General features: G+C 39.9%; 1 protein-coding gene across 1 annotated transcript in view; it reads left to right on the top strand.

The window, feature by feature from the left end:
- The window catches only part of LOC117727307 (protocadherin-9), a 179,909-nt gene that overhangs the window by 35,541 nt on the left and 118,071 nt on the right, over nt 1–26,297 (top strand). The window contains exon 2 of the mRNA XM_034527544.1: nt 12,806–12,907. Coding sequence (XP_034383435.1) covers nt 12,806–12,907 — 102 coding nt within the window. The remainder of the gene's footprint in view (nt 1–12,805; nt 12,908–26,297) is intronic.

The following is a 26,297-nucleotide window of genomic DNA, read 5'->3' on the forward strand; positions in this document are numbered from 1 at the left end:
TAAGTATCCATTGTTATTGTAACTTGACCCATTCGAGGGACTAATCGTCAGCCCATTGCAAACTCTATTGTGTCAATTATGACCATTCTTTTTCAAATCTTTATTTTGTTTGTCCTCACATTTACAGGGACACCGTGGAGTGTTTTTTTTTAAATCCATTGTGGCCATCCTTGGGTTCTATCAATCATGTCCAGTGCATTTCCTTCCTCATAAAACATTTGCAAAGCTGATTTAAAAAAAGCCCCAGGGAATATTACTACAGGATCTTTTATGAATCATTGTGCTTTCTTTTCTGCACACTTTCATGCACTGTAACAAACTATAACAAGATCAAAATGGTATTAGTTCCTGGGGTGAAAGCTACAATGGATTTTTGGAAGTGTACCTGATGAATTGACTGTAGAAAATGCTTCAGTTGTAGTGGTGCCAATCAGGTTTCTTTTTTTCTTTTTTATCTTAGGTTAGGTTTTTAGGTCTGTATGGGTCTTATAAATTGCTCTATCTTGCCTTGTTATTTTCCACTGCATTATTATAAAACATGTTTAAAGGTGCTTCATGTTCCACCTCACTTTTCTGACATTACAAATAATTGTGAGATTGTAGTCAAATTAGAAGATTGGCAGCCTCTACAGCTTTCTCCACTTCCTTTTCCCATCCCAGCTCCCGGGTTGGATGTCATGGATAATATGCTGGATCGCATTCATTGCAATGAAAACTGCTTCACGGTACAGAGCAGAGGGAGAGCCAGAGACCTGCAGCTTTTAGAATTTATTGCAAAAGCAGATTGTGGAACAAGTGAAAGGTTGATGGCAAAATCACATCCAGTCTTCCATCTAACAGCCCTTTTAAAGTCAAACTGAACGTAATTTCTTCCCAGAGGCCTTGAGAACTTGGATCTGTGGTTTCTTCCACTTTTTATGTTCTCTTGTTACATTTAGGGCATATGGAATTTGTCTAAAGTACAAAGCCGAATCAATACTGCAATACCAAGAGAACCTCTGTTAAACATCCAACTGTATTTTCCCTTGCCAGCAATTCTAAATGTGTTTGCCGTGTGGAGCTGAAAAGAGATCACGCTTTTGAAAGATGAAGTGAGCCTCATTGAAAATGGAATTGTTGTCAACAACGATAAGTACATAAAAAGGAAAAAAAAAGTTACGAAGTATGTTTTTCAAATTGTACTGTTTTTACCTCTTGTTGCAATTAGTAGCATTATCGCTCCTTCCCAAACCTACTTCAGAAATATCAAACCGCTTTTGCAGTTTTAACTTAATCAAAAACATATTCACGTCTCTCTTTTCAACGCAAATCAGACGTGAAACCCTCACAGTGACCTACTAAATAGCTTTTCTCTCACTTCCATTTCCTCCCTGTAAACCCTTGAATCAGGGGTCACTAAGAGGCGGACGGCGGTCTGAGTCCGGACCCAGACGCCGTTGTCTCTGGACCCTGGACCTCTAACCGATTTAATTCACAATTATGACATTTTGACAGAACTCTTCTTTTTTTTAACCGGCGCAGCTTTTCTAGCCACTCGGTCAGGAAACACCTTAACCAAGTACCTGCATTGTAAACCATCATGCGATGCGATGCTCCTCGGCCAATCACATACTGTACGTGTATTCCGATAAGCGTCGCCTCCGAGTGCGATATTCACACACATGGATGGAGACGAAAGTCGGAAGAGTATAGGTGAGTCGGAGAAGTTATTTCATTATCCGTGCTCAAAAAAGGGAAATGTGGACAGCTTAACCAAAGCCTTTGGCCAAGAAGGGGCAGACTATTTTATGTTTATTGTTGACAAAGACAGTTCAAAACCAGTGTGTCTCATGATCAGAGGCCCTGGCGATTATTAAAAGCTGCAATATGAAGCGCCACTACGAGACAAAGCACTAATCTTTTGAGCAAAATATGATCAGAATCCGAACACATTAATTTTGTGTCCAGCAATGCTGTTAACAGAGATGTGAATAGAGCTGAAACAAGTGTTTCCATAACCGCACACGAGTTTCTCTTTTTAGAAGACGAGAAGCATATGGGTGTCTTTGCTTAAATACATTTTTCTAAAATGATGTACTTTATTCTAAGATGCACATTTTACAAAAGCTTTCTGTTATGTATTTAATTGTTTAAATGCAGCCCTCATTTTACTTGAAATAAGAGAAGAACATGTCATTATTATTATTAGTGTATGCATTAGTTATAATTCATCCAGATCAATTTGAAATCTGACAGTCAATAATGTTTAGATATTATTCAATTGAACTTTTGTTTTTTGATTTGACAGTCAGTTGTTGACGACATACATATGTCAATACAACTGCTAGGCTACTTCAATACATATGGCACTAAATCATAGACATTATTGTGATGTTCCGGACCTCAGCATGAGGAAATTCTCTCTCACTGGACCTCGCTGAATTTTAATTGAATACCTCTGCCCTAAATCCTCAAAATCCTGCACGTTTCCGCGAGCCGTAAACCTCGGTGACACTGACAGGAACCATTGAGTTAGCCGACGCTACCCTGGAGATAATCTTTCTGGAACATTAGCTTGGCTGTCACACTTGACTTCATCTCATTCCCCGACATTAGAGATTGACCAGAGCAGATAACATCTGACGTCTCCGTGGTGATAATTGTGGATGACCTCATGTGGCGCTGCTGTTGACTCATTTGAATCGAATATTATTTCTTATCGCTTTGTGATTTATTACCGGCTGACTTTGGCCCTCGGCTTTAGGTAGACTTTTTATTTTTTTCATCTTTTTCCAGGTTCATTTTTTGATTTACATATTCATGAGGAGAAGGTTCACTGCAACCCACAGATGAAGCTGGCAGATGCTCCTTTGATATAATAAAGTGTTTAATTACAGTAAATTTGGTATATTTGACATTCAAACCCTGGAGGATGGTTTACAAGATACGTATCTGTGATATATAAAACTCTTCAATATCTTAAAGTAGCTTCAAAGGTTAGAACAGGACTTGACATTGTGCGCTCGTTCCCCCTCAACTCATCTTCTGCTTAGTCATTGTTTGATTCTAGCTGCAGCATTTATGTTATGAAAACATTTGTTATTGCGACTGTACGGAGACAGAATTAAGTGCATATTTTCCGAGCTTTCAAATGTCATCGTGTGAGGATTATGGACCTGCCATAACATGCCTAAAAATAGCTAACATATAACCATTTATTTCAAGTAAACATCAACAAATACAGTGTTTACAACAAATACAGTGTTTACGGCTACATTCAGCACATTAACATGCACACAATAACATCACACACTATGCGCTGACTGCAATTAGTATGTTTCACCTCACTATGATATTTTAGATAGAAGATATAAGCTCCGTGATTCATGGAACAATGGAATTAATATACCTGAACATCGCCGATTGTCAGACAATCTCAGCTTTTTTAAATCCAATTTTTAGGATGATGCAGGTTGGATCTAATTGAATCTCAGCCCGCGGAATAAAGTAACATGGCTATCAAATGATGCATGCAAACTGGGTTACTGGGTGAAATAACGTCACTTCGGCGTGACTAATAAGGATTGTTTGCATGCAAATGTGTCCTCCGTGTAGCTCGCTGTCCCCTGTTTCCCCTGCAAGCTCTGGATTCACTGTGCATGACTTCACATTCAGAGACAGAATGTGTGTGGACGGGAATACGACTGATGATAAAGATGCATGAGAACGACCGCAGAGCATCTTTAGAAATTGATCCCGAGGGTCTTTCGCAACGTGCATTCCACATTAATGCTGCAACTTATGTAACAAACAAAAATGAAGTTCATCCCCACCAACTTGAGAGGGCGTGGTTGTTGACGCGGTGAAATGAAAAAAAAGGCAAGGCTCTCCTCCCAAATGATTTACGGTAACTACAACACCTTATGTTCACATACACGTGCAGTCTGGAGAGAAATGTTTACATCAGCAAGGATAATGAACCCCGTCAGTGTCTCATGTGAAAGCACAACAGCAAAGCACACGGCCCATCTCAAATTGTAAAAGTGATTTTTTTTCTTCTTTCTGTGCGAGTTGCGAGTTGTTGTGCTGTTCAGAAGCTCGCTGTTTCCGAACCATCTCGGGGAGACCATTGAGAGCGACGTAAATCAGTTCAAAGTCTGCAATTCAACATCGGAGCTTGGAAAAAATACCAGTGCCTTCAAATCATCATAAGTTTACCTTGATGTCGTCACAGATTAAAAAAAACTGCACACTGCATACACAATGCAGTCATGTTTCCAATCTGGATTCCTTTACTTTTGCTCAATCTTTTGAAGGCATACCATTTTGAATCTCATCAGTTGTTAGAAATAAGACTTCCAACATAAGTGTAGATTAGTCAGAAAACTACAGACGCTGTCGTCCATGAGGACCAACACACATAGAAATAAAGCGATAATACTATTCATTCATTTCCCCCAAAGCTGTGGGGCTCTTTTTTAATCCAAGATACGAAGGAAGAATTAATACAATCCACTGCACAGATGAACAAAATATTACCTGACCCTAGGCAGGAAAAAAAAACTTAATAATTGTGGTGTTTTTTTTTAAAAGGGCTTGGACAGCTTGATTACATAAAATATGGCTGACAGACATTGTACGCCAGGTGCACATCTCTGGGCCAATGACAACTCACGACAGCTCCTGTTCATTTATTATACTTAATAATTGTTTCGCTTGTGCACTTTGCTTCTGAAGAAGATGTTTATTCCGTTGGTATAAGTCTACAGAAATGTCATGTTTTGATCAGTGGGTGTGAAATGAAACCGCTTCACTCTGCTCCCCACCAGACCCACAGCGACTCACGCACCCAACTCGACTAATAGAAAAATGTATAATCTGGAACTACGCAATGCACAATGTTCAGTGTCCACATTACTCCCGTAGGGATTCTAATTATTGACACAATCCATCACACGTCACACGTGACTTCTAGGTTGCTCTTGTGTTAAAAACTGAAAACGCCCGTTATAAAGTGCTGTCAATTACGATTATTTTCTCACTCCGTCAGCTGTAACGCTCTCGAACGCTCTCTTAAACATAAACATTCTCAGGCAGCGTTGCTGACAAGCTGACAGACACACATCCATGAATCGTTTCAACCAATTGATGAATATTTAATTGCCTATCAGTGTCTTATCGTGAGGCTTTTGTCGGAGCCATGTGGGTACCCGCCTTACATTCAGCACCCAACTGTGACGACTCGTGTTTGATAAGAAAGAAAGAAGAAGAAAAAAAAAACACAGAACAAAACAACTGCTTCCACTCGCAAATTTCACAGCGATATTATTACCGTTTCTTGATTTGATACAGTTGTTCTTTGAGAGGGAGAACGAGGTGAACGTTAACGGGGCTCATCTTTTCTTTTTTTTTTAAGTACAACACAATAAGTAGGACATTCAACAGAGTTCAGCGGCTGCGATAACATTTGTTATATCTTTTCATGGAGGATAGAGTTCAGGACATGTGCAACATCTCATACATCCAGTAATACACACACTACATGATGTCACCAGGAGCTGGCCACTGATGAGTACACAGACTTCAACTCGACAGAACAACCTGCAGAACATTGTGGAACCTTTTGGCCTCTTGGCAGTTCACAGTTTGCTGATTGGTTCCGAGCATCATGTTCTCCTGTGCCACTCATTACAACATGGATAATGAGTGAGTAGCACAGGCGGTACTACGTTAAGTCTTTAAAAAAAAAACATGTTTTATCAGTTTACTTAGCTTATCTGTTTAGCTCTAAATGGAGGTTTCGGAAAGCTTGTCGGCTTACTTCCAACGGGATTAAAGCGGCTTGAACCGACAGTGCCGTCCTCGGAGAGAGCCCCTACTGTTGTGAAAAAAAAATCTAAAAAAAGTTGGCGCGGAAAAAGAAAAGTTTCTATTCAGTTTGTACATTTCGTACATACGTTTCCCACCTGACGGCGGAACAGGACATGATCTTGTTTGTCAATGTTTTTCAAGGAAGGAATAAATTGAACGCGCTCAGTGCAGGAGGGTACAGAATAATGCTCCAGTGTGTAGCTCACACCTTATGACAGACACCAGCCATTTGCATTGTCACCTATACTCACAAAGTGAAATACCATGGATTTAGACTACTTTTAATTCTGACAACTATCCTTCACTGTCCCGTGCTAAATTGAATAGGGCAGCGTGGAGTGGGTGTACAGGCCTTGTAAATTGGACCTGTATGGTTCAAAGTAGCGCTCAGCCTCGAGGGGGGGCGCTCAGTTGACTTAAACGCAGCCCTCTTACTGCAACGGCTTCTTAAATTCACCGAGCTCTTTTGTAGCCGAGCAGCAGTTCCAGAATGAACAAAGAGCTTTTGACTAGATGGAGAAACAAAGACGGAAGGAGACAGATAGAGACGCACAGGAGACAGACAGAACATGTCTGTGTAGTGTAGGTATGGTTGTGGAGCTGCGTAAAACAGCTGTCACTTGCTTCTCTGACTATAAAACAGAGTGCTGTGTTTCTATCAAGCCCACTCACTCTCTCACTGGAATCTATCAGATCACCCGTCTTCCCTTCTTGTTTATCTTGAACTTTAACTACTTCAATTTTGGAGGATGTAGTAGTTTTAGTTTCACAGTAGATTAATTAACATATTATTTGCTTGTTTTTCAACTCTCACAGTGACCTAGTGCCCCAAAAGAGAGCAAATTGTTTTCAAAATGTTTATTTGAATTAGAAATAAATATTTTTCCACGGCCAGAGCCGCAGATATCTTAATATAATGTAAAGGACACAGTGGATTCAATATTATTTTGCACTTAAAACTTGTCTCAGCATGTGGAATAAAATATCAGTCTAAAAGGGGAGAACTTGGATAAGCATAAGCCACAAAAGGCCATAGATCAGTTTAAATTATGCCCGGCGTTTAACTAAAAATACTGTTTTCTCAAGAGGGAGGAGCAAGAACGCCTGTTTGTAGAATAAAATGAAGGTCAGAAAAGTGCTCAACAGATTGACCACTAGAAACCCAACTGATCTCTGGGAAAATTGCTGCTCGGCAACAACTTTGTTCTCTTTTTGTACACGGCTCCTTCGGGGAGAACTCCCATGGGAAACTATTCTGAGGCCAGAAGCTCAGACAAGACCCCCAGCGAGATGAAGTTCTTAACTCGGAGGTTGAAAGGCGCTCTTACGGAACATTTGAAGTGCGAAGCGGAGAAATAAGAAAGAAAGAAAAAAAAGTTCTCTCTGAACTTGAACGAGACATATTAGTCTGGGTTGTTTAGAGCAAACCGATTTTTAAACCGATTGAATGTTTGTTAATTCAGGTTACAATTATTACTATTGCAACCTGTTTCATCAGAACAAAAAAAAAACTGGCATCTCTTATCACCTCAATCTCATTTCAGTAACGGCAGCCACAACAGCGTGTGGAGCATTGTTTCCACCTTGTGTGTCTGCGTGGCAGAATGTGGTCCTGGAGACACTTTTGTCACAGCGATAGCGTCACAACTGGTGAACGATGCAGTCACGACACTTTACAGGTGTTCGAAAACGAAGGCCGAGTTCAAAGGTCGGCGCGTGTGGTCCTATGGGGCGGGGTAGGAAGTGGGGACTCAACGCCCCTGAGCCCCAATTGCCCTCCAGCTGGTATGATCTCATCAAGATGGTCTCTACTTGTGTTAATGCGTTCGCTGGGTTCTCCGAAACAAACTTGCAGCGGTCTGTCTTTCTCGACCGCGCACACCAAATGCATACAATGTGCTTATTAGAATTCTGCAACAAGCCCGGCTCAATTCCTTTATGCCATTAGCGGTTGTTGAGGATGGTTTGGGCTGGCCTCAGCATCGACAGTAATGACCAGGCCAGGGTGCCAGGGAGAATCGATGCTTCTCTGTGGCTCAAGAATGAAACTGAAACAGCAAGACTGCCTCCATTGAGTGCCGGACGGCCTTCTTTTTCAACCACTTAATTGATCAAGGCTTTATTTATCTTGTCACAAGACTTGAAACTAATTTGTTTTCCATTCGCTCACAGAGCACCTTCATTGAATAACCATGTTAACAATCCACAGTTTCACTTTTTTTTTTTTTCCCTCGCCGAACACACTTAAGACGTTGTGTCTGCGTTAATTTCCTTGCGGCAGGGGCACTTTCAAACTTGTGTAATTAATTATCATATCAAACATGAGCTCTATATACATTTTTGAGGGCCGCACACATAAACACAGAGTAGACTTTCCATTAGAGAATATTCTCATTGTATGTGTTTTAATGCAGCAGAGGGAGTTGAGGGGCGGAGGGCTGAGATGAATTCCTTTCCCTTTGTTCTTTGTATACAAAGCAGAGGTGCATCATGCACACCCTCTTAACTCTACGACTATGCAAAGATGTCCTTGTAATTGGGTGATATTTTTTAACAGCAATATCCGCTGCATGCATTTTCATTAAAATGTCATAAAATACCCTGCTCGCTGTCGTCAACTTAAATGGAACGTCAATACTTAGTGTGTGGAATGGGGAGCGTGGAAATGGGCTTAACACTGGGATCCATAAACATAAAGTTTAACGCCGCCACCAAAAGAAGGGCCAATCGCAGCATAGCTTTGCAAATAAAAGAATAATAATCACAGATTTTCCCCACCCAGCCATCTCAACAGCTTAATATGAATACTCTCTTGTGAGCTCTCATTTTGTAATCATCCCCAATTTCCTTGCCTTCATTTCGTTTTTTTTCCTTTGCATCGAGAACTTTGCCTTTCCTCGCATGTAAACGACACAATCCTCAACACCTACCTCAGTTGTCCATAGGGAAAATACAAATAAAAACCCAACAGCAAAATGATTTGGTTTAGCGGTTTCTGCTCAGCTGATCTCCATCTGGTGTGCAGAGGAAGATTCCCCACACAGGAACCCTTTATGGGCTCATTTTAGCTTTAGGAGACAACCGTGCCAGCACAAGGCGATTAAGCCTTAATATATTAACCCGTATTGGCCTATTTCCAGAGACAAGTCAGATGATGCTGTGATTGATTTTGCCGTGCTTTAAGTGTTAACCATTAACACTACTAAAAGTGGAATGTGGTCTTTGGTTGTATATTATCCGTTCAGACGACTCTACTAACATCCATTTCATTAAAAAACTTGAACGTTTTGAATTGTAACATACTAATGTGATTCGTTAATAAATTAATGACTAAGTAAATGAGTAATGATCGAAGAACTGAGAGAAGTCATCCACACAACACGCCATGTATCGTTTCTTTCCCCTCTGGAGCCTTACCACTAGTCACAAGATAAACATCATGCCCTATTCTTAGCGGCACACATACTCGCACAGCACTTGTTGAGAAATGAATGTTGTCCTGTGATGTCAAGGAAGAGTGCATACAGTGGTATCTCTAAGGTAATTAAATAGAACTAAAGGACTGCTGTGACTGGAAGGGCTTGGCAGGGGTAGACTAATGGTAAAGCTGATTAAAGTGTATTTTATCCCCCTAATGAAAGTCATCTTCTCAGCTCACAGAGTACACACACGTTCAACAGAGAAGCTTCACGAGCCCTCTGCGACTTGGAGCAGCATGTTGTTATACTCACTTTTACATGTTGGTCATAAAGGTTCATCTTCTTCAGGGTCACCAATGTGCTCCCAAGCAACACTAATTACTTGCGATACAGAGGAACCTTTACAGCTACTGATTTGTCAAACTTATTTTTACATATACTTTCATTTGCAATATTCCTTTTGTTTGAAGCAACTTACAGTGAGTGCATTTGTCCTCCATACTAACTAACACCAGCTAAAGCTCATCAACATTGTCAGGGATTCCCTCCCCAACAAACAGCTATGAACATGTCCTACGTGTGCTGCAGTACAAATGCTTCGAGTTTTAGGAAGATACTCATCTTTGGGAAACCATTTTGGGGACATAGAGGTAATAGAACTAGTCTCAATTTGGCATGAACACCCAGAGCTCTAATTTCATGATGACACATGGCTGAGCTTTGCGCTGACAAAGCCACATGGTCGGGGACTGTCTTGCTACTCATGCCCATGTGGTAATTTGGTGACTCACTATGAACTTGACTGTGCTCAGTCTATAGGACGGTGGCTCCGTGGTTTGAACTGTCATTTCCCAGCAAATGGGTTCCTGGGTTTGAATCAATCTGCGTTTCATGTGCTCCACTTTCCTACCACAGTTCAATGACTGGCAGTTTAACACAACTGCAAACTGTAAATTACCCAGACGGATAACATTGTCTATCGATGTGTGCTAAACCTTTAACATAATGGCAACATTCCCAGTGTGTACCCTGTGTGTTGGCCAGTGCCCTGTTGGAACGTGCTCCAGTAACCCAGCAGAGGTGTAGCAGGTAGAAATAGGAGGTGGAAAGGTGTTCGAGCTAATCACACCTATACATGCAACACATCTTATACCCCAAAGATATCTTTTGACAGTATGTATTCGTGTATAAATGTGTTTGTGGCGCGAATCACTCTCTCATGCACCCAAATTGTGCACTGGGATGTGTGAAATGAGATCTGTGGAAGTGTCAGCACCCTCTGAAGATGTCAGGAAATGGCTGGTGGATGCCCCCCTCCTTTCCCTGCTGTCCACCACCGGTCCCGAGTGGCATTTTTTCTAATATCACTTAACCTGTTCTTGGTTTCTCAGGGACATAAACAACACAGTAAGCAAACGTGTTACTGTATATCCTCCCACACAAATATAAGGTGGCATATATTCGCTTGTCACGAAAAACAAGTATGCATCATCTCCCAGAGAGGACAAAATCTGTTTAATTTTGGGAGAGGGGGCTTTTTTCTCCAGACTGTTGTCTTATAGCTAGTCGTGACGAAAGCCAGTCCCACTCACCATCTGAAAATTAATTCCTCAACCGCTACTCCTCTGTAGCAGACATGCAACATGCCTCTAGCCACACAATTACCAAAAGGCAGTAGCCACAGGCTGTTCAGGTTGCATTATGATGCGCTGCTGGGTAAATTTCACTCTCATTTTGTTCTCTATTTGTAATGCACCTGTCCCCTTAACGGCTCTGTACATTTCTGGAGTACTTTCAATGTGCGACTCTCCATCAGTCATGCCACCCTCAGCAGTCCCTTCAGCCTCTGTAGCGCTTCAATTAAATTGGAAACCAAATCAATTTTCACCCCGAAGAGACCAAATTACCTACACCACTATTTACCATTCAGCAGTTTGATTTGGGCCAAACTTCTATATGTTTAAATACATTTAGTTGCCTGACAGTTAATGTTAAGTCCAAGTACCAATTTAAATGGGAATTTCAGGTAAATAAAGACGAAAGATGGGCGCATGTCAAAAGTAGACCATAACTTTAATCATCCGTTTTTCTTTCACTGCAACATTTTTGATCCAAAAAAACGTTCTACTTTTGCCATTTCACCTAATGGAAAGTTAGTGGAACCTCATGCAACTGCCAGCAGTCAATCAATCTCAAAAATCAGTTTTATTCACGTACCTTATTTTTGTTGTCAGCTTTGACAGTATTACAAGGATCACTCTGACATTGTGCAGGGAACAATGATCAATTATAATGTCGCCAACTCCCACATCTCCTCTCTCTGTCACTTGTCCCACGGATGATAAACGGCTAGGTACTAATAACTACTCTCACATTCAGAGCGGTTTATGGAGATAGACTGACATTAATTAGTGTAACAGACAAGTGGAATATATTAAGATGATGCGTAATGAGATAACGGCTCTCAAAGTATTGCTTTACCCCTTTTTCACCTATTTCCCTCAATTTCTTCCAATAATTTGAATAATTTATGAGGGAAACTGTTGTGAAAAATGATGTATAAGCACATTAACACTTACAGTTTAAGTAATACCAGCAATGAGTCAATACAACTCACATTTTTCTGTATATGGTCCAGTAATACTCCTATCTTGTAGTAGGGTTGGTAGTTTTGTATTTGTTTATGTTTGTGTTTGTGAGTCAGACGATGGAAACACTTTCATGCCAGTAACAGCAGACAGTCTGACAGATGACTGGCATGGTGTCATTCAACAGAGCTGAGACACAGCATCAGTAAAAAGTCTCCACCTGTGTCACGTAGTTAAATAAAGCTGCAAGCAGTTAATATCTTGGTAGACACGTAAACGGATACATGACTGGGTATACATGCACTATTTTTAGGGGACCGAAAACTGTCTTAAGTAAGCAAGTTTGGCGTACAATATGGCCTTTGCTGATAAGAAGCACAAGTCGGATGCTACAGCATAAATTGCTGCCGCCCAGATAACCAGCTCCCTCCTTTCTCTCGGCTTCTGCTCCGTGTTGTTGTTGGTCATCTGGAAGTCAGTTAAAGACAGTGATTTATGCCTGGGGCTTCACACAGCATATAGCCTCATTACACACAGCCATTTTGAAAATCAGCAGATAATTACAGTATACATCATAGACCTCATGGGGCCCAGCAATTCCACTGGCCTGTCATTTGGGCCACGGGGCATGGACAACTGGATTCCAACCTCATTTGGAATACAAGATGCTCTTCATTTTTCAGGGATTCTTTAAAGGAAATGTGTCGTGGAATGTTGATGTGGCATGTTTTAATCGCTCTCCTGCGAATAGTCATTATGGATAATGATTTTTTTGCTAATGGTCTGTCTTTATTCAATGAAAAGACAGTAAAGACAGTACATGCTCATTTGACTTCTCTTGATACACATTGTGTTTGTGAGCTCAGGGACTCACAAGTCTTCATCCACAAATGACAAAGAAACATAAGCTAAGGATGCACTAACAGACTTTTTCTTCCAATCTTGAAGGGAACATTAACGCGTGCCCGAACTGAACTGAACCCTGAATACCTGGACCTCCGTCCGCGAGCCGAGCTGAACCCTGAATATTGGACCCCTTGCACCCCTTTAGTGAGTACTGATGGTCCCATTTCTCACTAAATGATCACCAACAGCTTCACTTAACACAAGGCATTACTTTTAATAAACTCAAATTATGTTGTACAGCAATTTGCTTCACCATCCCACGCACTGGCATGTTATGCTCATAACTTGTTAGATTCATTATCATATTCTCATTCATGGCTTCTGCATTAGACACTGCACGGAAATGACAATCGGCTCTTTTCATATCTTCTGCATCTTTCCTATATAATGTATATTATGCCTCTTAGTTACTGTGACACATTGTACTCACAACATCATTAAATTCAGTACCTAATGCGGTGCTAAAATTTATGCCATTTTTATTTGAGTAATACGTATTTGTCTCATTACCTCCATGCTTAGAAAACACAGTGCTTGAAAGTCATCTGGGGGTTGGAGGAGATTTGCTTGCACACTGGTGAATCTTAATGATGTCAGTTTTTCTTACTGTTATCAACTACAGTATATCAACACGAGGAGGGTTTCTTGTAAACTAGCAGTCACACTATATTTATTAGACTCGTTTTTTTAGGCGTAATTTATTGCGCTGCTGCCCTGATGTTATTGATGTGTGAACTACAGCTATATGTATATTACTACTGTAATATACATAACGTATAAGGGCACATATTCTGACCTGCTCAAATCAATTCTCATTTACAAATGTGAAAACTATATAAATACATGTCCAAATATGCAAGCATTGCTCGCAAAGTATTGAACAGGGAATGTTACATTGCTTGAGGGCATTGTGGACTGTATATATATATATATATATATATATATATATATATATATATATATATATATATATATATATTTCTTTTTTTAAAGAAAGACCAATGAAGAAAACGGTTTCAGAACATTTTGTTTAACAAGTCATTATCTTGTAGTTATATTCTCATTAATTGTACTCTCAGGTTTATCTACATTAAATATTCATAACCTTGTCCTCCTATGAGGTATAGACCCAATGTACACACAGGAGAGGGAAGTCCCTCCTACCCAAACTCCCCTGGGCTGGGATCAACAGACTGAGAGATATAGTCCAATGTGCATGCATTATGAGAGTAGAGGGCCACAACTTCTGTCTGTGTACGTGCTTGGTGAGCAACTTTCTTTAATATGAATGGACTGCTATGTTTATCATCTCTATAAACAGATTCCACATTCATTCTTTTCTGCATAATCTGAAGGCGATGGGATACGATTATGGTTTATGTCTGTAGTGTGATTAGTATTGACTAATCACGTTGGAGCAGGCTTTGGTTATTTGCGGGGTAACAGTTTGTGTGGAGAGCCAAAGAGAGGCACGATCTCTGAACGTATCGGCTATTGTTTGATGATGATTTAGTTTTTTGTTGATTTCAAATTGAATGACACAACCCGATTGTACACGTCGTCTCTCAACTCCAACTCCAGCCTTGCATCTCGAGTTGCCAATCAGACTGTGAACAAAGAGCAACGCAGAGAAAAGAAATTCTTGGCCCGGATATCGGCTGGCTACGGATCCACAGAAATATAGCCTCTCAACATCAGAGGCTGATCCGTTGTCAGACCAATTCAGTAGGGGTAAACCATAAGACGCCCCTTCCCCATCATTTATATCATTGACCATCTGTGGACATCGTCATCAGCCAATTCAGTAGACATGGCCGACCCGAGCAAAGTGTGAGTTTCATCCCTACATTTTTGTCTGCAGGCACAATATCCCTTTTAACCTCTGTTGCCATATTTCCCTGCCCCTTTACATCGTCACACATACTTTGCTGAGGCCATGTTTGACTATGTTAAACGGACAGTCTGGTCACAAAGTGAAAGCAAGCGTTGAAGAATCGGACTGTAATGTTCCACTGCCAGCCTGATCTACAATGTGAATGCTGAGGAACTGATTCACCTCTTGTCTCTCTCTCTCTCCATCCATACATCAGAAAGTGTATTAAAGAACTACAGATGCAGTAGTTCAACATGTAAATATCTCACAGTGTATCCCCTCAAGACCCTCTTTAATGTCCATGAAGCGGCTTGGGGAGATTGTTCCTGAATGTATGCGATTTCATTAAATGGAAACCCCATTGCTGATTTGAATGAAGAGAAAAAGAATTGCCTTTGTTACCAGTCCGCTGGTAGCACACCCCTTGTCACTCCGTCATTGCGGCTTCTCTTATTAGATCACAATTCATGTTAAGTTCCATTAACAAATGTGACTTTCATCTTTGCTGTGTATTTCTTTCCTTCTCCCCAAACATATAAATGGCTGAGGGAGCTGTAATACGATATATGGGACAGTCTATGTGTTGTGTCTCCCTACAGTCAATATTTGGACTTTAGCCTGATTTAATGAACAGAATTTCTCAAAGATCTCTCCCAAGCCGTATTCAACGGGAGCTCTCTATGGCTTCGTTAAAGCACTGCGCTGTTTGACTAGTGGGCCTCGCTGGAGTAAAAAAGCTCAAAGACAAACACATGCATGTGGGCACACACACACACACACACACACACACACACACACACAAGTGCATTACACTTGCAAACACCATCACCACAGTGGAGGCCCCCTTTCTTCCAGCCCAAGAGGTAATGATGACTCTCATTATCGCCTCAAAGCAAGATGGCCACAGTGCCCCTACTCAGCAAGCCCTATTAAGTTACCAGACAGCTTCATTGTATTGGTGTTCGATAATTTCCTTTCCTCTGTCATTCGGAGTGCATGAGGGAGTTGCGCGGTGAGGAAGGGGTTGGGAAAGTGGCAAGCGCTAACATGAAAAGGCACAGCTGGCAGAAATGATCCTCTCCCATGGTCGGTGAATCTCTGGGCTCACTGTTGAGCAGTCCAGGCGAACACCTTCCCTTCATTAACTGTTAAATCCCATGCAAAAATCATGTGGATTGGAATGGATGCTTGAGTTTATCATGTAATCGTGTCACAACACACAACCAATTGCATTCTCTACACCAGTTCTTTTGCGGGCAGGATAAGTAGCCTATTGGAATCTGAGAGAAGTCCCCTTGTAGACTGCATGTGAGCCTCTGATTTATTGGCAGTTTTTCCGTGGTCCCCAGTCTCAAAAAGATCAATATATGTACTGCCATGTATAATTATTACCAGTGTCTGGAACACATGAGTTTCCAAATGTATTACAATATTGGCGTGCAGGGAATCCAAAGCAATGGAAGCTGTGTGCCCATTGAGGATTTTCTCTTCGAAACATGGACTTCCCCTTCTTTAAATTCACAAAATAAAAGAAGATTACCAAAACAATTTAGAATGATATTCATTTAGCTTAAGCTGCTTCTTTTAAGTGTTGAAAAAAGTAAGACGCATGTCGTGAGCAACGATTGACCAGCTTTTGGTTCCACGATGCACATGAGCGGTGTAAGCGTGCTCTAATCTAGCTTCGGGAGCAGGTATTTGAGTTTGAAAAAACACCTGAGCTAACGAGAGAAGGCAGAACAGTTTTCTGAGGTGCATGTTGTTCACAGGGCTTGTAGGTTATATCAGCTTTGATTACAAACCTTTAAATGGCAATTTGAATTCAATATTACGTAATGTCACTGAAAACTAAATATGTGTGGTAAAAATGAAGGGGAAGGAAAGTACACATGTTTTTCACACGGTGAGAGCGTGACACACATCGTCGCTCTGTGCCACATTTGGTTTTACTCTCCTGTTTGAATATGGGTCGGTTTTGGAAAACTGTGACCGTAAAGGTTACACATCCTTTCACAATTACTATTCATAAATAACGGTTCAGTTTGACGATCTTATACCAGTCCAAGGTGACATTAGGTGAATTGTGAAGAACAATCCTTGTCAATAAAACTGTGGAGGCTGCATATTAGCCAGTGATGAACCAATGATGTTTTTTTTTGTGGTAAATGCATTACTTTTTAAAATGTAATAATTGACCAAGCCGGAAAATCATATTAGCTCAAATGTTACAGATACTTGCAGCTATTAATGTTGAAAGTATTTGGACTATTAAAAGACACTTTTATTGAGTGCTCCATGTAAATTATATTTTGTTTATTTGAGATGACAAAGGGAGGGAGTTTAGAAATACAATAGCCAGTATTGCTACCTCCTAAAATACAATGTGTAAACTACAGAGCAGTGTAGGCGCTTCAACTCTTTATATTCTAATTAGGATTCATTTTCACATATAGATTTAAGTCATAACTTTTCCACTTGATACCATGATTTTGTGTTTCAAAAGTTTGGTCAAACATTGGCAATATCATGTAATACACGTGTAACTAAATGTGAAAGTGTCAGTTTGAAACAAGAACAGCTAATGACTTATGGAACAGTTTTATTGTGTTTTAACATAATTAAAAGGTCAAAGTTTCAAACTCTTAGTAGCCATATTTGCTACATCCCACATCTGATTTGTACTGCTGATTGGCCCGTGGGGTGCCTGTAGTAGCCCTAATTTAGATTGACATGTGCCCTTACTTTTGGTGCTTTTTATGTATTTGATGTCTGTCGGGATTTGGATATAATTCATTCTCAACCAGAAGAAGTTGCAGGATTTTTTTTTAGAGGTCATCTTTCTTATATTCCACAGTAATTGCTTCTATTTAGAAAAAAAACGTGCTACATGAAATAATTTCGAAACTCTAATACAGAAAGTAAAAGTCTCTGAAAGAAAATATAAAAAATAGATTACACATTTGAGATAAAAATGTGGGTTTTCACCAAGACGCTTCCTTGGAATTCTTTATTATTACCAAGGACTCTGTTTGAGCCCTTATATTGAATATTGCCTTGCAGCACAGTATACGACAACGCTTATGTTACCATTTTGAATAGCCTTCTGAGAACCGAGTAAAATAAATTACCATTCTAGACCACAGTAGCCTTTGTACAGGTTGTTATTTTCTGTTCAGATTTACAATGTTTTGCAGTCTCTGTTGACAAGGAAACTTGAAGGTGAGATGCAACAATGATCGAAAGAAAGATGCAATTGTCATTGTTCATGTTTTCCCAAGACTATGTCCGCGAGTGGAAAAAATAGAGGAAAGGCCAGTGGTATTACTGTATATGAAACCGGTTTTGCTGTATTCTAAAACTCCAAACGATAACGCCTCTTTACAGTACATTACTATGCTTTAGTCAGCCTTTCTGCTTCTTCAACACCAATATTCTATTCATGATGAGAAACACTACACTGTAATGTCTTACTGTGGTAAGGCACACGCTAGCTAAAGGTATTAAAATTATGCCAAGAAGTTTTACTTTTGGAAAACTACATTTGTTTACATTCAGCAATTACTAAATAGTACAAGATGACAGTAGATAATATTTTTGTTCTCTTTTTCCCAGCACTACAAAGCACACACGCACGCACATGCACGTAAACACACACACACATGCACGCAGGCACGCTCACTCACTCACTCACTCACACACACACACACACACACACGCACACACACACACACACACACGCACACACACACACACACACACACACACACACACACACACACACACACAAACTTTGCATCGGTTATAATGCTCCTCTTTTCCAAACCCATGATGGCGGGGACATACACAATCTTACTCGTGACAGATTAATGTTTTGTGGTGGTTATTGGAGACAGACGCACCGTGTTCGACCGTGTGGTCCAAAATGACACATAAGACCAAAGCTTTTGTCTAGATTCTCAATATAGGCAATTGTTTCAATAATGTCAAAATTACCTGACATGTTTATAGACATATCAGGGGTCCTCATGAACAACATTTTTATACAACGTTTTAAGAATCTGCTTTAAAACTTGTTCAAATATTAGGAAATTGTGAGTATCGTTATTTCTTTTTAGCTGACTTTGCCTTTAATTTTCTAAAAAGCTGTAGAGTAAAATCTCGTGAAAATAGACATGGACATAGCAGGGGTCCTCATGAACAACATACCAGTGTCATTTATATATAACATTTTAAGGATCTGCTTTAAAGAAAAGTATATATATGAATATCATTTTCTCTTTCTGAATATCATTTTCTCTTTTATGCTAACTTTGTCATTAGTTTTCACAATAGCATCTTTTTATTTGAGCCAACATTGCCTTTAATTTTCACAAAGACTGTACAGTAAGATCTCAATAAAATAGACGTGAACATAGCAGGAGACCTCATGAACAACAATCCAGTGGAAATATAATATAACCTTCTAAGGATCTGCTTTAATAACACTTATACTATTGTGAAATTATGAATATAATCATTGAATTTGAGCTGACTTTCAATTAAAAACAATACAGTAGTGTAACTTCAAATGTTATTATAATATTATTTCACATAATGTCCAAATTAATGTTGTTTTTGACTTGTTATATCAAATTGGACAAATCATTGCTTAAATAAGAGAATATCTCTGTGCTTTTGGGCTGTACAAGCCTACACTGTGTGCTGTTTCACAATGTAATGTTTTATATTCAAGACTACGGACTTTCATCTCTATCATCATAACGATATTCTACCTTGTGCAGCACACATTCATCCAGATTAAACACAACTTTTAACTCTCATGTTGTTATAAGGACCTTTACACAGGATTGTGTGTCTTTTGAAATATCACAGTGCAGCGGCTCGCTGGAGCATTTATTTAGGATTTCGACAGCATTATCAAGAAAAGTGATCCATCTTCATGACGAAAATATTACTTATTGACAAGCGTCCAAAATCAGTGGATACACGGTTCACATTAAGATTCAAACTGCTGATCATGTCCGGCGTCTGACCCTTTTATGAGTCTCCTGTACTACTGCTAAGCTTAGAAGAAACTGAAGGATTTACAAAGTAATATTAATGTAACCCTCACATTACTAAATATATCACTAATAATCAGCATTTACTGCGTCTTCTTTTGTCACATCAATGTTAATGTACGTAGCTCACCATAGCGAGTGTTGCCTGTGCAATCACGTGTTGGTTTTTCTCGGGGTACCTACGCTTCCTGAAGGCAACATAGTTGAAGCAGGTCCTCAGCCTTCTTTGTTATGCTGTCACTCATGATACCACGCCCCTGTAGTTGATACCACGCCCCCCACGCCAAAAGTCTGAATCTTATTTTAATAAGATTAAAAACTGTAAAAAAAAGATTGAAAGTTGAAAATATAAAATCTGCTACTGAAAAAGGAAAAAAATATACAGAACTGAATCAAAATGACATTTAACCCAACAAAACTTTTCATACACTTATTTTTATTTTGAATACATTGTTGAATTTTTAAAAGTTCAAGACCAAAACTACAATTAAAAATACTCATCCTTAAGTATATATTTCCTTCACAGAGTGGACATTGGTTAACTGCCTCGAATCATAGTAGGGAAGTCAGGAGTAATGGTAACGACCTGGATTAAGCCGCAGTGGCTTTGTATGACACACTACTTACTCTTCTCACTGTCTGACTTTCTCTGAAGGTCAGTTTGGCCATTAGCCTAACACTGCGTGCCTCACCTCTCCACTCCAATTCTCCTCATCGCCCCTCTCCTCACTTCTCCTCACTTCTTCATGGTCTGAAGAGGGATGTGAGAGGACTAAATTTATCTTCACACAAACCAAAGCTAGGATGTTAAAAGAGAACTCCCGCCAGCTCGGTAACCGACTGATGACCGCGATCGGCTTCACCTTCGCGAGGCGTCTGTCAAAATAACATTCGCCCATTTCTCCTCTACCCTTCCCTCCATCCTTCTTTTTATCCTCCTCCTCAACTCAAACCTCCATTCCCCTGTTTTATTAACAGCGGAGCTGGTGGCTTGTGATAACTGGTCACTCCTCCAGGCGTTGAAAGGCAAGGACACTCTATTATCCTAGCTAGATGGATGGGTTGAAATATTGCCTGCAACTGGTAGAGCCTGCCAAATCCTCCAGTCTTAAAACCTCTTTGTCTCTGACAAGGAGGAACATTAGTGAGAGGGCCAGGATCGTGGATGGGGATACGCTTCTCTGAATACAACGTGGAGAGAGTAAGGCGGACACAGGAGTGTGTGGAACGGCATCCAGACCTCGCATGATGCCTTTGTTTGCTCTGCATCTAAGACAAATGCAACAAAAACTACCATTGTGGGGAGCACCTGGTGTATTCTAGCCTCTAACTCTCGGTGTTCTCCGAGAGTTAGAGGCTAGTACCAGTAACTGTGCACCTGTAGGACAGAGACAGAGAGGAAGAGAGAATACTTTGTATACATTCAAATGATTAACATGTTGCAGGTTTACAGCCAGTTCACTATTAATTAGTCTCCTAATTATCAGCAACAGTTGCAGACTTGTTTCACCCTCTTTTTCTCTTCCAATACATTCAGGAAGATTTAGCCTATTTGCAAGTGGCAAGTGTTAGTTAGTTCTCACATCTTAAAAAAAGATTTGAGAAACAGCTGTTGTGCTTCAGGATATCTGTGCTTCTATCTTAATGCCTTATCAGCGTGGCTGTTAGTCTTTGTAGAAATAAAGAGCGATAGCATACATGTTACCTTCTTTGCCTTATAGAGCTTGCCCTCCCTTTGGATCATTATGTGAGCTTTTGAAAAGACAGTGGTTTTTACAGACCTAGGGGGCGGCAACCCCCTGGGTCGGTAAAGTGATGCCAATGCCTAAGTGCCTTAAACCAGCATTCTTTCTAATAGCCGTCAGGGACGACTTGTCTGGTTTCAAAAAGAAGCCTGATTGTATAGAAGTCTATGAGAAAATAACCCTACTTCTCACTTGATTCATCACCTCAGTAAACACTGTAAACAAGAGTTCATGGTCTCAATTGCTAGTTTCAAGTCTTCCTCAATACAGCATGACGTTCATTTAGTAAATCATGGACCCATTTGGAGTCAAATAGACCATAAAGCAGGGTATGCTTTAGGTTGTGGCTACCTTGTGAATGACGGGTCATTGCCACGGCGTTGTCCGGTCTGGGAGTTGGTTGTGTTTTGATCATTGAACTTTAACCCTTTCACAATGCGTTTCAGTTCATTAAAGTTAAATGCAACATTTTGGTCATGAAACATGTCTCGTCCAGTATTCAGTTGTATTTAGCTCCACCCTCTCGTGTCACTTCTTGTTCCAAAATACAAGATTGCGAACACCAAAATGTTTTACTTAATTTAATTTCATAAAACAATGGGCGATGTGACGGTGACCATGTCCACTTCTTACTACAAATAAAGCAAATGCAGATGCAGGAACCAAACCATTCTATTTTACTAAACAAGACATGTGCTTTGTGGCTGACGATTCTGTTGAATATTACATTACTATATTTAACTTACTCATTATTTCCTGTAGTTACATCAGCAACACTCCGTTGTAATTGAAAATGGGAAGTCGGGCTCCTTGTCACCCCCCTCACCACAGCTCTTTTCCAGAAGGCTCTCCTCATTGCAATCCATCTTTTTCAATTTCTAAAAGGTGTTTCACGTCATCTTGGGGGTACATCTATGTTTATGGGCCGTTTATTTGGAATATAGCAGCACTGGTCATTTGTTCAAACAGCTTCAAAAAGCGTCTTTGTTTTTCTTCAGTTGCAAAGAAGAGTAGGTTGATGGTGTTACACAGAAAGCAGGGAATGGATGAATGGATTGATGGATTGATGGATTGATGGATTGATGGATTGATGCATTGATGGATTGATGGATTGATGGATACACAAAGCATTTGACTGAGCTGAGGTGCACTCACCCTAACATGGAACACCTGGGCAGTGTTCCTGAGCTATTCAACCTCGCATTCCCACCTTGTAACATTCTTATATTAGTTCAATTATTGTATGGGGCAGCAGATGTTTTTGGAAGGTTTATATTCCGTAGTCCGGTCTTTTAATAGACCTGTGTAGTGTCTTGATAAGGCCAGGGGATTCAATGAACTTGACACATTCTTGTTCACTTCACATCGTCTATTTATGAATAGAAACAGCTGAAACTTGGATGCATCAGTCCGTGTAAGAACACTATTACGCAACCACGTTTTAAAATATGTTTGAGGGTCCGAGGACACTCTGAATAAAGTGATATTTATCTATTTAGAAAGTAATAGGTTATCAAATACATCCAAGTAAACGAGCAATTCAAAGAAGGATTCATTCAACTGGACATACCAGGGAGACAAAAGCCTCTCGGCGACACATTTTATACACACTTTGCACATCAACTGTTGCAATTGTATGCATAATTATGAAATGTGCGAAAATGCAAGTAATAACAAGTAATCTTGTGGAAGAAAAGTACACATTTACTGAAGTGAGACATCACTGGTTCTGAATCAGCCTCACTTTTAAGCGCATAATTCACAGAGAATGTCCATTTGCTATCTCTCACAGAAATGTTCAGCTCGAAGTTTATCACTGCCTCAAGGACTTCTCTTTACACGGCATGCTCATCGTCTATGCTTTTTTAATTGAATTAAGGAGCACTCACTATGGCATCTCTGTTATTGTTATCTTGTAGGTGTACAGGGTTATTAAAGAAGGAAGCATGTTAAGTCATTTGTTATCCCTGGCATTCTAATAAACATGTTGGCTTTGGGCAAGGCCTGCAGGTTGTCTGTGCAGTTCAGATTGATACTCCTGCCACATCTAGAACTATGCACCTCATTATACTAAGAGGATGCTTAAGAGGAGATGAATATGGGAAAGAGTGTGGAAGACAAAGCAGAAGAGATGAAAATTGCTCCACATATTTTTTTATTTTATAGCGAAGGGTCAGGAATGCATTTCAAACCATGCATGCTCGTAGGAGACGTATCAAGAAAGCATTGACTGAAATGCAAATGATGTTTTTTTGCCATTGAGTATTTAGAATGGGATGTCTACAGTCAAAAGGGAATAAAAAACACATACAACAACAATCCAACCTCTTTGCCCCAATTATTCCCAACTGAGATCCACGATTAGTTTGCTAACTTATTTTTTTCAACTCAAGCACTGGTTCTTGACACATATAACCCCATGGGTTTTGTGTCAGGGAAGGCTTGATTTTACTAATTGGTGCCAAAGCTGTTAATTGGAGCTGTGGAAACACGAAATGGAGAATCAGAGGGTTTTCTCTTGGGAAATATGTGTGTGCAACCTCATTTTCCACCTTTACTCAATGTTTTTCTATCTATCTAACTGCATAGAGGACAAAACTTTGTTGTCACAACAAAACGCCCAGGAGAGAATTACAATATGAAAGACAAACAAATTACACTGAGCACTGTATATATTAAGAGTAAGATGTAAAAGGCCTTAACTGTGTACTCCCATAATTGTGACATCATGATTATCACCCTTTTTTTCAAACAGTTTGCAAAGCAGATGAAACAATTCCACTAAAATCTTTTAACCCCACAGTGTGTGAGGTAATGACCTCCCAACAAATGTCAACAGACTTTACAGATGATATTCATTGTCAACACTTCCTCAGTCAAGCCCACCAATGCCTTTACGTTAAAATGCAGTCATTGTGGAGCACATGCAAGTGGCAAGGTATCAGCAACAAACTATATTAATATGGATTGTGATTCTGATGCCACTTACAATTACCAATATCAAGGAATCAGTGTGTCCGGTGCACTGATGGCTCTTTCCTCGGATGTTTTGTTGCACTATTGGCGGTTGTGGTATCTAGTGAGCTCTCCTGCTATTGGTACTTCATGTGATCTAACGTGCTTGTAAAGCAGAAAGAAACATAGAGGGAATGTTTTCTCCAACTGTGATCAGTTCATCTCTTCCAGCCATGTTACATCCTCTTAGGGGTCATCCCCTCAAATGCTCCAGTGATTTTCCATTGACAGCCACATTAGCAGCTTTTAACTCCCTGTCACCCTGCAACAGCCTCATGCTGTGCACCTTGGGAAATACAGTACAATTCATCATGGGAAATCATCATCAAAAGCAAACAGAGTAAGCAGAGTAAGTAAAAAAGCATATCAACTGAGAAATAACAGAATCGGAGGAACATCTCTTTCTTATTGCTGCAACAGTTCTTTTTTCATTTGGTGTTTGGGTTATTCGAACAAACCCAACATGTTGCGACACTGAAAACCAAACAGCATTTTTATTTACGTATCTATTCATTTTTGTGATGTGGTTTCAGAGAGACACATTGTCAACTTGCACATATCCCTGCTTGGTTAAAAACATGTATTTTACGAAATGTCAGCTTTTCAGGAAGTACAACTAGTTTCAATGTCCTTATGAAATGTTCCACTTGATTTTGAAAGGACTTCATGAGCCTTTGGAATGAAATCATTTTCTAAAACCTTAAAGAAGCATGTAATCCCTCAGTTTCTCTGAATAGTTAAAAAAGTTACACCACTGTGGTATTTAATCAAAGGCTGTAGCCATGTGTTAAAAAGTTTAAATATGGTAGCCTAGATAATCTATAAAGCAATATATAATATAAATATTGTAAAACTGACACCTTCCATATCTCGGAAAGAAGCATATCACAATCATGTATTGAATGTAAGTAAACACTTTGCTTGTAATTCAATGATTGCAGTTCAGATTTTTCTTTTTGTCGATATCGTCGGACATTTTTGTTTTGGCAGCGACAAGTCATCGTATATTTATTAATCGGGTCCATGCCACCAAGTGTCATCGTCAAAAACTTGACTTTCTTTTGCCTCACAGGCAGCAAATGCTGCGGCAGCTATTGATGTATTGCCAAGTACTGAGATCCCATGTAGTTCAAGTGAGGGTGCGAACAAAGTGTCTTGATATGTATAACATACCCCCATGAAGCCAACAGTGCAGGCGGCATGTTCAGAGTATTTTTAGATGTTTGACGGGGTTTAAATGGACCCGGACCATATTTGATATCTATCGGAAACCTGTATCTGACACAGCAACATCAATTGTTGTGCTCTAAGAATCAATCTGGACATATTTTATGACGTTGTTCAGGGGGGATTGAGTTAACAATTCAACCATAGAAGCATATAGGTTTCTTTACAAGTTAGTCATCATCTTCATAGATTGACTTTTGTTTTTTTCTGTGCTCCTGCTTCTTTTTTCCAGTGAGCAGTGACAGCAGAGCCAGTGTTCATGGCTTATTCATTAAGCACAAATGATGAAGAGCCATTATAGAGGATCGGGTGCAATCAGGAACTACTCTGTTCTACCTTACATATCAGTATATCCCAGAATAATAATAGTTGTATGAGGGTGCAAAGGTTGTTTATATGTTTTTATCATTTATTATAAGGATAGTGTTGTCACTAGTTGACAACGTATTGCCCGCCTACACATAGGTCAGTACAGCTCTGGAAAGCTGTGAGTTATAAAACACTTTCTGCAAATACGTTATTGCTCAACCCCGTTATTTTAGCGCATTCCTCACCTAGAGATAACAATAATTAAATGTGGCCACGTATTGTAGCTATCAGCTAGGTAGCACAAT

This window comes from Cyclopterus lumpus, chromosome 3 (genome assembly GCF_009769545.1).
Source record: "Cyclopterus lumpus isolate fCycLum1 chromosome 3, fCycLum1.pri, whole genome shotgun sequence".
Classification (NCBI taxonomy): domain Eukaryota; kingdom Metazoa; phylum Chordata; class Actinopteri; order Perciformes; family Cyclopteridae; genus Cyclopterus; species Cyclopterus lumpus.